At 45.6% G+C, this 15,530-nt stretch overlaps 1 protein-coding gene across 1 annotated transcript; it reads right to left on the minus strand.

The window, feature by feature from the left end:
* Positions 1 to 11,465: 11,465 nt before the first annotated feature.
* Positions 11,466 to 12,792, minus strand: LOC131696932 (uncharacterized; the record flags this gene model as incomplete). Its single annotated transcript, XM_058985427.1, has 2 exons — positions 11,466 to 12,343; positions 12,486 to 12,792. Coding segments are annotated over 2 exons (1,185 nt in total), but the record flags the coding sequence as incomplete, so codon positions are not given.
* Positions 12,793 to 15,530: the final 2,738 nt, after the last annotated feature.

A 15,530-nucleotide genomic window follows, 5' to 3' on the forward strand; every position in this document is an offset into this window, starting at 1 on the left:
TGGTTGGAGAGGTGACCTGACGTGTGGTTGGACAGCTGACCTGAGGTGTAGTTGGAGAGGTGACCTGAGGTGTGGTTGGAGAGGTGACCTGTGTTAGGAGAGGTGTTTTCTTCTGAAAGTGAAGCAGGTGGAAGTGGCCGATCAGTGACAAAAGATGGTGCGAAGTCATATTCTTCAAAAATATCCTGGATGAAAAGCCAGATTCCCGTACACTTGAAGCCTGCCTGAATATTTTTGGGTGTACCAGCTAAGGGAAGAGCAGTCTTCACAATTCCTGGAATATCGTAGACCGTCTTCTTTAATGTCCCATAAACACTACGATCGAGAGGCTGCAATTCATGGGAACAGTGTGGGGGAAATGACAGGAGAACAATGCCATTGTTCTTACAGAAATCAATGCACTGGATTGACAGGTGAGAGTCATGGTTGTCTAGCAGGACCTTTGTTTCAGGAGAAAATCTGGTGTGTTTTGCGAAGTGTCGGATAAAGACCATAAAGTCTTCTTCTTGCATCCAGCCTGTTTCATCAACATTCCAGATATCCTTGGCATCAAATGTGTTTCTTCCTAAAACATCCCCTAGGTTTTTGAAGCACATAGACACGTGTGTGGTTGAAACGTGTTGCCCGCTTGCGGACTCCTAATGGTAAGTTTAGGATGCCTCTTCAAATATGCAGTAAACCAGTCTGGACCAGCCATTTCAGTTCCATTCCATGATGGAGGATACTTGCAACTGTATGTTTTTGCAAGCTCATATGCAAACTTGCGCACTTGCAAAAAAAATTAAAACAAAAACATAAATGTCTCATTATTTTGAAAGATCATGATGTTACACACAGTTTCAAATCCCCTTTTCTGCTATTTAATAAGAATACACGAAAAGGGCTATGAACACAGAGGATACTGCCTGTTTTCTGTCTACTCTACATTAACTATTAACTGTCCAGCATTGTCTTACAGTGCGCAATATATGATTCTATGCTTACCTCACAAGTCCATAATACAAATCTGCAGCCTTCAACATATATTCTGACAACTTATTTTCCTGCTTAGTTATGCACACAATCAACGAGACATGGCTTAAATTACTCCTTAGCATAACATCTTTCACTGGGTGAAATATTAGTGTTTTGTGTGAATATCCACCCGAATATCCAATGTCCAATATCAACCTAACTTCACCGGGGTTTGTCAATGCCTAATGTTAATTTACCATAGCATATCGTAAAGTAGCACAAAAAAGAGGAACCATGTTTATTTGAAAAGAAGTCAGGATTATTATTATTATTATTATTATTATTATTATTATTATTTTATTATTATTATTATTAATAATGTATTTTTTTAAGTTTTATTTTCCAACCGAGCAGTTGTGACACTGGAACTATGTTTGTTAGAGAGGGAAGCAGAATGTCGTTTCACTTTGTTTTGACTGTATTTATTTTGGTACTGTATGCCAAGTAATAATAATAATTTTAAAAAAAAAGTGCTTTGAGCATGAATTGCTTCTGAAGTGTCCTTTATCGGAACTCTGCATGGAAAATACGTCTTTAATGAAGAAGAGCAACTTGTTAAGGTAATGTGTAAAAAAATAAAAATAATAAATAATAACAATAACTTGAAACAAACCATGCAGCTACTTCACAATAACTTCAGACCCTGAATGCATCTCGGGCAGGCAGCAAGTATAGCTACAAAGTTGTGTGCACTCTGCGCTGTAACGGGGCTCGCGGTGGTGGTCTGTGGCTGTAAAGGTGTCGCGCGGTAAGGGGTCCCGGGGTGATGGGGTTGTGCTAGTAATTTGTTTTTTCACAATAAAAAAATACAGTGCAAACTTATACACATTTGCGCCTGGCACCTTTTCTTTTTGTCTCTTTTCCCTCCCTCAAAGAAGCAACTACGAATATCCTGGCGACTCTGGCGGGCAGGCATACACGGGGCATTTGGGCAAAACCATTGTGGGTATCGCTTCTCTGCCTCTCGGCAGTGATCAAGTGTGTTGCATGACTTTTGAATACCATTCTTTTGGTTGGGAAAGAAAAAAATGGGGTGCAGTTCAGCATGGGAAGAAGGATGTTAGCAAAATAAATAATTTGGGGGTTTTTGTCCTTACGGTGGAGCAGATATATAGCTTTTGGGACTTTCCTCTACGGAATACTTTCAAAGTGACTTTTATGGGAGACTATCTATGTCAAGAAGTCTGGAATAAGTGCCTGGAATACAAGGATACAGCTACACTATTTATAAGTAGGGTAAGAACTTTTTTTAAGCAAACACAGTGATGTATACTGTGATGTATTGAATGTTGGAACAAAAGATATAGACTATGATGGAATGTGGAATGGGAACAGAAAATATGCCATTCGATTTAGAACACAGGCAGGAAGATTTGAGTACCCCCCCCCCCCCCCCCCCCCCGCCCCCCCCGCTTCCTTTTTCAGTGGTGGAGTAAAGGGATATTTGTACTACTGTAAACCGTCACATGCATTTAACTTATTTAAAGAGAAACAAGTAGAAGATAAAACAATAAATGTTCCTTTAAGAGCAGCCATTTGGTTGCTGTCACTTTTCCACATTCAGCAGGTGTGGTGGTTAGGGGGAAGCGCTTGTTTGTTCCAGTCTTCACCTTGTTAAAGCTGTGTAAACGGGCTACCGTTCAAACAAACACAGGCTGGGGTTCCTGGCCTCTCTGTTCATCTTTTAAAAACATAACTTTAATTACTAAAACTTGAATAAAACCTGATCCAGATAATTGATTACGCTTTCCTGAGGAATATATTTTGTTATGGATTTTTATTTTTGGGGGGCAATTCACTGAGGAAATATCTGTGTCATGCCACATTTCATCCTCTGGGTAAGATCTGCCTAAAACATTACCATGTGTGGACTATTATTTTAATTTATGGACTGTTTTTTTTTTGGTTGTTTAAATTGGGACATTCTTTGGAGATGACTCAATGCAACTAGGACTATCTACTACAGTCAGCACTGGGATATCCGTTACCCAGATACACGTCAGTCGCATTTTACAGCCCTTGTATTAAGAATAAATATATATATATAAATACTACTGTTAACAATATAGTACTGCACCAACAAAACTAATGCAGTACATTTAAATGGATGCCTACTTATTTAAAACACAGTCCTTTCACATATGGATTTTTGATATTGTCCATTTTTCAGGGAACACAAAAAAGAATAAGGTTTGGAACGGGCTGAAATGCAATAAATCAGAAGTCAAAATGTGAGAGGGTTGGATATGCGAGTGCTGACTGTAATGAACTTTCCTTGCATATAATCTATATATTATGTGTTGTTTCTTTAGGTATTTTTTTATTATTTATTTATTTCTTAGCAGACGCCCTTATCCAGGGCGACTTACAATCGTAAGCAAATACATTTCAAGTGTTACAATACAAGTAATACAATAAGAGCAAGAAATACAATAACTTTTGTTCAAGCAAAGTACAAGTGTGACAAACCACAATTCAATAATACAGCAGATAATAGTGATAGTTACATCAGGATATGATTAAATAGTGATAGTTACATCAGGATGTGATTAAATACAAAGTACTACAGGTTAAACACTTGGCAGATTACAGTATTCTGAAGTACAGGATTAAATGCAGTAAAATAGGGGGCAGATAAGAGCAAAATAAAGCACATTTACATGAAGGGTGATAGTGTCCCTGGATACAAACAGAGGAGTTCTACAGGTGCTGTTTGAAGAGGTGAGTCTTAAGGAGGCTGGGCAGTCCTGACATCTGTAGAACTGAGTTTGCTGTTATTCAGTTACATAAGGAAGAAGAAAAACATGAATTAGTTCTATTTTGTGCTGGCTGCTGGTGATGGAATTTATAAGTTTCTGCAATATATTGGTGTTCATGCCTGTGTTTGTCTGGTACAATACACCTGCTTGTTTGTTTATTGAAAATTCTGTGTCCTGAGCTTATTCCTTTGGATTTTGCTGACGATTATATTATTGTTGATTCCCTGATCGTTACACTGCTATGGACATGCAGAAGGCGTGGGCAGAAGGGACATGTTGCAGCAGTGTGCCCAAATGTTTTCTGAACAAACTGTCTTCCGGCAGGACATTTTGGCAGAGATTGTAAAACACCAAAGTCTTCTGAGTCAGAAGCAGTTAGTGATGAAGATTTGAATTTGCCGCCAGTGGCTAGGATTGGAGGAGAGCTAATTGACTAAGGGGAGGGGTCTAGCAGTGCCAGGGTGCAAATGAGGAGGCGGGGCATGCGAATGTGGTGGATAAGCAGGTATGTGGAAAGGGTGTAAAAAGAGGAAAGGAGAGAGACACAGAGGATGGACGTGAAGAGGAAAAGGAGAGGTGGAGGTGGAGAAGGCTAAAGAAACAAGGAAACCAGACGAGAAATGAAACATTGCAGGGAAAGGGAAAAAAGAAGGGTGAAAGAGGTGGAGAGGAAGAGGAGCATATTAACAATTTCTTTTCTGATTCTGGAGGGACGAGTCGGGAGGTGGAGATTTCTCTGTTTTCTTCTCCTGGTGCTTCTGGATTGGGAGGGGCAGGTGGGGATGTGGTGGGGCTGTGTCTCCAATCCCCCTTTCCCCCAATTGGTATGAACTTTTACAGAGAAAGACCAGAATATGGGAGACTTTATAGAGAAGGAGCTGGTGGATAATCTGGCAAATACGTTAAGCATGAAGAAGCCCTGTTAAATAAAAATGATGGATGGCAAAATAATAATAATTTTCCTGATATTGATGGCTCTGTCTTTTGCATCTATCAATGTTAGAAGTATCAAAAGGGATGTGAGGTGTGTGTCTGTTCTATCATATCTGCAAAGTTTGGATGTGGGTTTGTTTTTGCTGCAGGAGTGTGGAATTGATTTTAATGACATAGCGATTATGAAAATATGTGGAAATTGGGACCATCTATCTGGTCGGGAACTAATGAGAACAGATCGGTGGGAGGTCGATGTTTCTTTTTTCAGGTCGATATATAAGCAACTTGCCTGAATCAATGGTAAAAAAACAGTGAATAAAAAATAAAAATAAAACATTTGCCTTTTTCAGTAGAATACAAAATGTCCGTGGCTCACAGGTTTTCCAAAAGATCTGGAGAAAACATACTGTAGGGTCATATTTATAAAGCACTGTAACAGGTATTTGTTTATTTATTTTTAGAACGGGATCTCCCCCTCTGCCCCTGTGTCTCATTTGTATTATTTTGTATTTGTGTTTTATGATTTATTTATTTGTAAATGTATTGATTAAAAACCCATGCAGAATGTGACCAAGGGATTATCAGATAATCGATAGCTAGTTAATCCTTCGGTCACTAATATAAAAGCCTGCAGTTCTCCCTGCTCTGGGTGGGAGTACAGAGGAGAGTACGGGAGAGCGAGTGGATTAAAAATGAAACTAAAACATTCTAGGAACAGTGACAGCAACTGCCCAGCCTGGCTCTGTGAGCAGGATGTTTTGTGTTTTTGTTATTTAAATAAACTGCGCACACCGCGTCTTTTGCCCCTCTCTGTTATTCTTCCTGCTTCTGGCCTGACGTCACCACTACTGCCATCCGTGTCACAAGCATTTACCTTTTTTCCTTATTGGAAAATAACACAAATAAGTAGTGTCAGATACATCTTTCATGTGCTAATTTAACAGTCCCTATAGGCAGTTCAAATGCTTATTTTTGATTTTGGTTGAAAATGCTTTATGAATATGGACCATATTGAAACAAAAACTATAAAATGTACATTTTCTATAGGCTTACGTTACCATTCCATATTGTGATAACAGCTTTGTCGCAAGATACATTTTCATTCCATACATGTAATATCACACTCGTTTTGTTTGATTAACTTTACCAGGTTTTTTCAATCTTTATGTTTCCATTAAAGCAGAGAATGGGTGAAATCGACCTTTATGCTTTAAAAAAACAAACTTTTTTGCCATTGAGAAATGTCTCATTTAGCGAAACCCCTCTATCATATTCAACATGCAACAAAACCATGGCTACCAACATTCTAATTGAAATAACGTTTGGTCACAGCGGAGCTATACGTATAGATAAAGATCCTACACATTTAAAAATGTTCTCAAATAAACTGCAGAAACCACAGTATATAAAAGTGTATTAAACAGACTTTTATAGCACAAATTTACAAGTACAAATAAAATGCACAGAACAAAACTAGAGATAGCTGAACAGAACTAACTTGCACTATTATTCGGAGTCTGAGGTCCGCCCCTCTCCTGGGTCACTGGAAGGTAAGGCAGACGGGCCGCTTCGTCCTGCTGCGGAGACTTCAGTCGTCGGTCAGGATATTGTACACAATATTCATTAAGCAGGGGCGTAGATAGGAATAGATTTTTCAAATTGAATTGAATTTTTGTCTAAAAAAAATACCCTGTATATCCTGTTCATGAAGCCTGGAGACTATTAATGCAAACTGCAAAGCAATATAAGTCACTAACTCTTTTTACCCAGTAACCTGTCTTGGATGATGTTTGACATTTCATGACACATATTTTTTTGAACAAATCTCCCAGCAAAAACAACACCAACCTAAAATGACTCTCTTCACACTGTTAGAAATATGTGATATTAAAAGGACAAGAAGAACAGAACTTATAAATATGAATAAGTAGATGGGTTTATACCTTCATTGAGAGACACGCATTTGGTTCACTGCTACTGAAGTTAATGCTGAGACTGGTGGCACTGATGCTACAGTTGGAACTGGTAAGACTGGAGCTGACACTGCTGGGACTGGTAAGTGGTGCTGCTACTGCTGGGACTGGTGCTGACACTGCTGGGACTAGTGCTGCTACTGCTGGGACTGGTAACACTAGTGCTGACACTGCTGGAACTGGTAAGACTGGTGCTGACACTGCTGGGACTGGTAAGACTGGTGCTGACACTGCTGGGACTGGTAAGACTGGTGCTGCTACTGCTGGGACTGGTAAGACTGGTGCTGACACTGCTGGGACTGGTAAGAGTGGTGCTGCTACTGCTGGGACTGGTAAGACTGGTGCTGACACTGCTGGGACTGGTAAGACTGATGCTGACACTGCTGGGACTGGTGCTGACACTGCTGGGACTAGTGCTGCTACTGCTGGGACTGGTAACACTAGTGCTGACACTGCTGGAACTGGTAAGACTGGTGCTGACACTGCTGGGACTGGTAAGACTGGTGCTGCTACTGCTGGGACTGGTAAGACTGGTGCTGACACTGCTGGGACTGGTAAGACTGGTGCTGCTACTGCTGGGACTGGTAAGACTGGTGCTGACACTGCTGGGACTGGTAAGACTGGTGCTGCTACTGCTGGGACTGGTAAGACTGGTGCTGACACTGCTGGGACTGGTAAGACTGGTGCTGCTACTGCTGGGACTGGTAAGACTGGTGCTGACACTGCTGGGACTGGTAAGACTGGTGCTGACACTGCTGGGACTGGTAAGACTGATGCTGACACTGCTGGGACCGGTGCTGACACTGCTGGGACTAGTGCTGCTACTGCTGGGACTGGTAACACTAGTGCTGACACTGCTGGAACTGGTAAGACTGGTGCTGACACTGCTGGGACTGGTAAGACTGGTGCTGACACTGCTGGGACTGGTAAGACTGGTGCTGCTACTGCTGGGACTGGTAAGACTGGTGCTGCTACTGCTGGGACTGGTAAGACTGGTGCTGACACTGCTGGGACTGGTAAGACTGATGCTGACACTGCTGGGACTGGTGCTGACACTGCTGGGACTAGTGCTGCTACTGCTGGGACTGGTAACACTAGTGCTGACACTGCTGGAACTGGTAAGACTGGTGCTGACACTGCTGGGACTGGTAAGACTGGTGCTGACACTGCTGGGACTGGTAAGACTGGTGCTGCTACTGCTGGGACTGGTAAGACTGGTGCTGACACTGCTGGGACTGGTAAGACTGGTGCTGCTACTGCTGGGACTGGTAAGACTGATGCTGACACTGCTGGGACTGGTGCTGACACTGCTGGGACTGGTGCTGCTACTGCTGGGACTGGTAACACTAGTGCTGACACTGCTGGAACTGGTAAGACTGGTGCTGACACTGCTGGGACTGGTAAGACTGGTGCTGACACTGCTGGGACTGGTAAGACTGGTGCTGACACTGCTGGAACTGGTAAGACTGGTGCTGCTACTGCTGGGACTGGTAAGACTGGTGCTGACACTGCTGGGACTGGTAAGACTGATGCTGACACTGCTGGGACTGGTGCTGACACTGCTGGGACTGGTAAGACTGGTGCTGCTACTGCTGGGACTGGTAAGACTGGTGCTGACACTGCTGGGACTGGTAAGACTGATGCTGACACTGCTGGGACTGGTGCTGACACTGCTGGGACTAGTGCTGCTACTGCTGGGACTGGTAACACTAGTGCTGACACTGCTGGAACTGGTAAGACTGGTGCTGACACTGCTGGGACTGGTAAGACTGGTGCTGACACTGCTGGGACTGGTAAGACTGGTGCTGCTACTGCTGGGACTGGTAAGACTGGTGCTGACACTGCTGGGACTGGTAAGACTGGTGCTGCTACTGCTGGGACTGGTAAGACTGATGCTGACACTGCTGGGACTGGTGCTGACACTGCTGGGACTGGTGCTGCTACTGCTGGGACTGGTAACACTAGTGCTGACACTGCTGGAACTGGTAAGACTGGTGCTGACACTGCTGGGACTGGTAAGACTGGTGCTGACACTGCTGGGACTGGTAAGACTGGTGCTGACACTGCTGGAACTGGTAAGACTGGTGCTGCTACTGCTGGGACTGGTAAGACTGGTGCTGACACTGCTGGGACTGGTAAGACTGATGCTGACACTGCTGGGACTGGTGCTGACACTGCTGGGACTGGTAAGACTGGTGCTGCTACTGCTGGGACTGGTAAGACTGGTGCTGACACTGCTGGGACTGGTAAGACTGATGCTGACACTGCTGGGACTGGTGCTGACACTGCTGGGACTGGTAAGACTGGTGCTGCTACTGCTGGGACTGGTAAGACTGGTGCTGACACTGCTGGGACTGGTAAGACTGGTGCTGCTACTGCTGGGACTGGTAAGACTGGTGCTGCTACTGCTGGGACTGGTAAGACTGGTGCTGACACTGCTGGGACTGGTAAGACTGATGCTGACACTGCTGGGACTGGTGCTGACACTGCTGGGACTAGTGCTGCTACTGCTGGGACTGGTAACACTAGTGCTGACACTGCTGGAACTGGTAAGACTGGTGGTGACACTGCTGGGACTGGTAAGACTGGTGCTGCTACTGCTGGGACTGGTAAGACTGGTGCTGACACTGCTGGGACTGGTAAGACTGGTGCTGCTACTGCTGGGACTGGTAAGACTGGTGCTGACACTGCTGGGACTGGTAAGACTGATGCTGACACTGCTGGGACTGGTGCTGACACTGCTGGGACTGGTGCTGCTACTGCTGGGACTGGTAACACTAGTGCTGACACTGCTGGAACTGGTAAGACTGGTGCTGACACTGCTGGGACTGGTAAGACTGGTGCTGACACTGCTGGGACTGGTAAGACTGGTGCTGACACTGCTGGGACTGGTAAGACTGGTGCTGCTACTGCTGGGACTGGTAAGACTGGTGCTGCTACTGCTGGGACTGGTAAGACTGGTGCTGACACTGCTGGGACTGGTAAGACTGATGCTGACACTGCTGGGACTGGTGCTGACACTGCTGGGACTAGTGCTGCTACTGCTGGGACTGGTAACACTAGTGCTGACACTGCTGGAACTGGTAAGACTGGTGGTGACACTGCTGGGACTGGTAAGACTGGTGCTGCTACTGCTGGGACTGGTAAGACTGGTGCTGACACTGCTGGGACTGGTAAGACTGGTGCTGCTACTGCTGGGACTGGTAAGACTGGTGCTGACACTGCTGGGACTGGTAAGACTGATGCTGACACTGCTGGGACTGGTGCTGACACTGCTGGGACTGGTGCTGCTACTGCTGGGACTGGTAACACTAGTGCTGACACTGCTGGAACTGGTAAGACTGGTGCTGACACTGCTGGGACTGGTAAGACTGGTGCTGACACTGCTGGGACTGGTAAGACTGGTGCTGACACTGCTGGGACTGGTAAGACTGGTGCTGACACTGCTGGAACTGGTAAGACTGGTGCTGACAGTGCTGGGACTGGTAAGACTGATGCTGACACTGCTGGGACTGGTGCTGACACTGCTGGGACTAGTGCTGCTACTGCTGGGACTGGTAACACTAGTGCTGACACTGCTGGAACTGGTAAGACTGGTGCTGACACTGCTGGGACTGGTAAGACTGGTGCTGACACTGCTGGGACTGGTAAGACTGGTGCTGCTACTGCTGGGACTGGTAAGACTGGTGCTGACACTGCTGGGACTGGTAAGACTGATGCTGACACTGCTGGGACTGGTGCTGACACTGCTGGGACTGGTGCTGCTACTGCTGGGACTGGTAACACTAGTGCTGACACTGCTGGAACTGGTAAGACTGGTGCTGACACTGCTGGGACTGGTAAGACTGGTGCTGACACTGCTGGGACTGGTAAGACTGGTGCTGACACTGCTGGGACTGGTAAGACTGGTGCTGACACTGCTGGGACTGGTAAGACTGATGCTGACACTGCTGGGACTGGTGCTGACACTGCTGGGACTGGTAAGACTGATGCTGACACTGCTGGGACTGGTGCTGACACTGCTGGGACTGGTGCTGCTACTGCTGGGACTGGTAACACTAGTGCTGACACTGCTGGAACTGGTAAGACTGGTGCTGACACTGCTGGGACTGGTAAGACTGGTGCTGACACTGCTGGGACTGGTAAGACTGGTGCTGACACTGCTGGAACTGGTAAGACTGGTGCTGCTACTGCTGGGACTGGTAAGACTGGTGCTGACACTGCTGGGACTGGTAAGACTGATGCTGACACTGCTGGGACTGGTGCTGACACTGCTGGGACTGGTAAGACTGGTGCTGCTACTGCTGGGACTGGTAAGACTGGTGCTGCTACTGCTGGGACTGGTAAGACTGGTGCTGACACTGCTGGGACTGGTAAGACTGATGCTGACACTGCTGGGACTGGTGCTGCTACTGCTGGGACTGGTAAGACTGGTGCTGACACTGCTGGGACTGGTGCTGACACTGCTGGGACTAGTGCTGCTACTGCTGGGACTGGTAACACTAGTGCTGACACTGCTGGAACTGGTAAGACTGGTGGTGACACTGCTGGGACTGGTAAGACTGGTGCTGCTACTGCTGGGACTGGTAAGACTGGTGCTGACACTGCTGGGACTGGTAAGACTGGTGCTGCTACTGCTGGGACTGGTAAGACTGGTGCTGACACTGCTGGGACTGGTAAGACTGATGCTGACACTGCTGGGACTGGTAAGACTGGTGCTGCTACTGCTGGGACTGGTAAGACTGGTGCTGACACTGCTGGGACTGGTAAGACTGATGCTGACACTGCTGGGACTGGTGCTGACACTGCTGGGACTAGTGCTGCTACTGCTGGGACTGGTAACACTAGTGCTGACACTGCTGGAACTGGTAAGACTGGTGGTGACACTGCTGGGACTGGTAAGACTGGTGCTGCTACTGCTGGGACTGGTAAGACTGGTGCTGACACTGCTGGGACTGGTAAGACTGGTGCTGCTACTGCTGGGACTGGTAAGACTGGTGCTGACACTGCTGGGACTGGTAAGACTGATGCTGACACTGCTGGGACTGGTGCTGACACTGCTGGGACTGGTGCTGCTACTGCTGGGACTGGTAACACTAGTGCTGACACTGCTGGAACTGGTAAGACTGGTGCTGACACTGCTGGGACTGGTAAGACTGGTGCTGACACTGCTGGGACTGGTAAGACTGGTGCTGACACTGCTGGGACTGGTAAGACTGGTGCTGACACTGCTGGAACTGGTAAGACTGGTGCTGACACTGCTGGGACTGGTAAGACTGATGCTGACACTGCTGGGACTGGTGCTGACACTGCTGGGACTAGTGCTGCTACTGCTGGGACTGGTAACACTAGTGCTGACACTGCTGGAACTGGTAAGACTGGTGCTGACACTGCTGGGACTGGTAAGACTGGTGCTGACACTGCTGGGACTGGTAAGACTGGTGCTGCTACTGCTGGGACTGGTAAGACTGGTGCTGACACTGCTGGGACTGGTAAGACTGATGCTGACACTGCTGGGACCGGTGCTGACACTGCTGGGACTGGTGCTGCTACTGCTGGGACTGGTAACACTAGTGCTGACACTGCTGGAACTGGTAAGACTGGTGCTGACACTGCTGGGACTGGTAAGACTGGTGCTGACACTGCTGGGACTGGTGACTGGTGCTGACACTGCTGGGACTGGTAAGACTGGTGCTGACACTGCTGGAACTGGTAAGACTGGTGCTGCTACTGCTGGGACTGGTAAGACTGGTGCTGACACTGCTGGGACTGGTAAGACTGATGCTGACACTGCTGGGACTGGTGCTGACACTGCTGGGACTGGTAAGACTGGTGCTGCTACTGCTGGGACTGGTAAGACTGGTGCTGCTACTGCTGGGACTGGTAAGACTGGTGCTGACACTGCTGGGACTGGTAAGACTGGTGCTGACACTGCTGGGACTGGTGCTGACACTGCTGGGACTAGTGCTGCTACTGCTGGGACTGGTAACACTAGTGCTGACACTGCTGGAACTGGTAAGACTGGTGCTGACACTGCTGGGACTGGTAAGACTGGTGCTGACACTGCTGGGACTGGTAAGACTGGTGCTGCTACTGCTGGGACTGGTAAGACTGGTGCTGACACTTCTGGGACTGGTAAGACTGGTGCTGCTTCTGCTGGGACTGGTAAGACTGGTGCTGACACTGCTGGGACTGGTGCTGACACTGCTGGGACTAGTGCTGCTACTGCTGGGACTGGTAACACTAGTGCTGACACTGCTGGAACTGGTAAGACTGGTGCTGACACTGCTGGGACTGGTAAGACTGGTGCTGACACTGCTGGGACTGGTGCTGACACTGCTGGGACTGGTAACACTAATGCTGACACTGCTGGAACTGGTAAGATTGCTGATACTAGTGCTAAGACTGATCGGACTGCTGAGACTGTATGATGCCACGATTAAAAACACTGATTTAGAAGGATTTACTTTAAATAGAGTTTGCCAATCCTCCTATGGCCTGATCTATCGAAACGCTGTAACACTTCCTCCTAGGTCATGTCTCTGTGGACATATAGCAGGGCAAGGCCATTCAGGCCATTTCCCCATACTGCTGCGAGAGCAATCAAACATATGGAAAGGATGCACTCAGATAAACTTTCTCGTCATGAACAGGGACCCCAGGAATCTGTCTGCTGCGGAGAACACGGATTGTCTCCATGCTGTCGGAGAATTTTTGGTTTTACACTAGGGGCGGGGCAAAAAGGATTTTTTTCTGTTTGTTTGAGAACCAAACCAATACCCTTATCATATATAATTATCAACCCAGACAATGTTGCTTTAAATTCATGTAAATAATACATTAAACTGCTTCTGGTGTACAGAGGTCAAGGTTGAGCGAGGCGCCGCACTGTCACATTCATGCTGGAACGTAGCTGCAGTTTACTTCACAATCCAGTGCGTTGTTACCACCGAACAAGCTGTTTACAGATGCTGAAAACCATTTATAAAAAAAAAATCAACGGTATTAAAACAGTACTTCCTTGGATTTTTTTCTCTAATGAAAAATAACTTTACAAAAACATTAGGAAAATAACTTTTTTTTTTTTTAAACTGCTGTTGCCAAACAGTGAATTTATAAATAGAATTACATCCAATTCTTCCAGCCCATGGCATCAAATACAATACATGAAAAGTGCTACAGCTGTGAATCGTTATATCGGGGGAGGGGGAAGGCATTGCCATTGTGCAAGAAAAACACCAATTTATGAAAACTAGAACCACCATGCGGGTCATTGTGACCCATTTTGCACTTAAAATGTTAATTACTCTTCCGTTTTAAGTCGTATGTGTGTATCCGTTTTTGACTTTTCCTAAATATATGAATTAAATATCCTGACGGCGTTTGATCGCCAGAATTGCAAAAATTATAAAGTTATAAACAGTTCTACCTAGAACCGCCACGTAGGTCAATGTGACCCATGCATTACAATACATGTCTTTTTTTATATAACGTAAGATATTCTATTATTTTTGTAAATGCAGCAAACAAGACATGCCTCCTCCTCCTAGCACACATGTTTTTTATTTTTTTATTTCAAGCCTTTGTTTGTAGACTGACTAGGAGACAGAGATTGCTATGATAGTGGATTTGTCAAGATGCAAACTCAGTGAAAGCCTAGTTGCTTATTTTTCCTAGTTGCTTATGTACCCGGAGACAACAATCCTTTGTTTTGTTCCACAAATGCAACTGGGAATATATCAGAAGGAAATATTTAATCTTGAAAGTAGTCATTTTGATTGGAATACGGTGTAGCATGAGAAACTGCACCCCATGAGACAGTGCGGGCCTTCAGCACCGCTGTCTTTACCACGCAAGCGCACGTTATGTGACGTACAGGGGATTCACTTTAGCATAGCTATACCTATGAGAAACTGCAGCCCGTGCAATTGTGCACCCCGACTTTATATTATATTGATATTCACATTTAGCTGTTTACGTTTAATAAAATATGTTGTTTTATTAACAAATAGGTTGTTCCACTTCTTGTTTTTTCACACTATTAGTAATGCGAACAATTCACGTGATCTCCATGGCAGACAACTAAAGTTCACGTGTGACTGGATTTTTACGTCTTTTTTTGAGGGGGGGGGGTTGTTATTGTTATTTAATGGTTGAGTAATCATTCTCTGTGTTTGTTTACTTTTTTTTACAATGGACTAACGCAAACTGCATGTTTGACAAAACAAATTAATACTTTAAAAAAGAGGACAATAGTTAAAGCAAACTAGGTACGTAAGACAGTAGTACTAATATACATGTATTTCATTAGCTATTCAGTATGATTAGAATAAAGCATCAGGTTTACTAGTGCTGCCAGCGATTACATTTAAAAAAAGAAAATAAAAAAGCACCTCTGCCTCTATTTACTGTATTTGTATTCCACAGAGACAGGGGGAATGGAGACAGGAGAGACGATGAAAAAAAAGTAGGTTAATTGCAGCGTGGCAGATTTTTGTCCACTTGATGGTGCATTGCAACATTCTATTTAAACCGGTTTTAATTGAGTTTTAAATCTGGAAATGAGTCTTCAAAAAGACCGGACAAAAAGGGTTTTTTTCAATTTCAGCGTGCCAGCAGTGGCTTAATTTAACTCATGTTGCAGTCAGTCCATCCAGCAGTAGGTTTAACTGCGGTTTATCCAAACTCAGAGTAACACTATATGAATATATTGCAACGTCAGGTAAAATGTTATTAAAATACATACATGTGCATTTGAAAACATTGGATGTATAAATAACTATTGTAAACAATAGGTATTGCAGCTCCTGCGTGCCTTAAACGATGTCATTGTAGATTGTTGTATTGTGCA

This window comes from Acipenser ruthenus, chromosome 13 (genome assembly GCF_902713425.1).
Source record: "Acipenser ruthenus chromosome 13, fAciRut3.2 maternal haplotype, whole genome shotgun sequence".
In the NCBI taxonomy this organism is placed as follows: Eukaryota; Metazoa; Chordata; class Actinopteri; order Acipenseriformes; family Acipenseridae; genus Acipenser; species Acipenser ruthenus.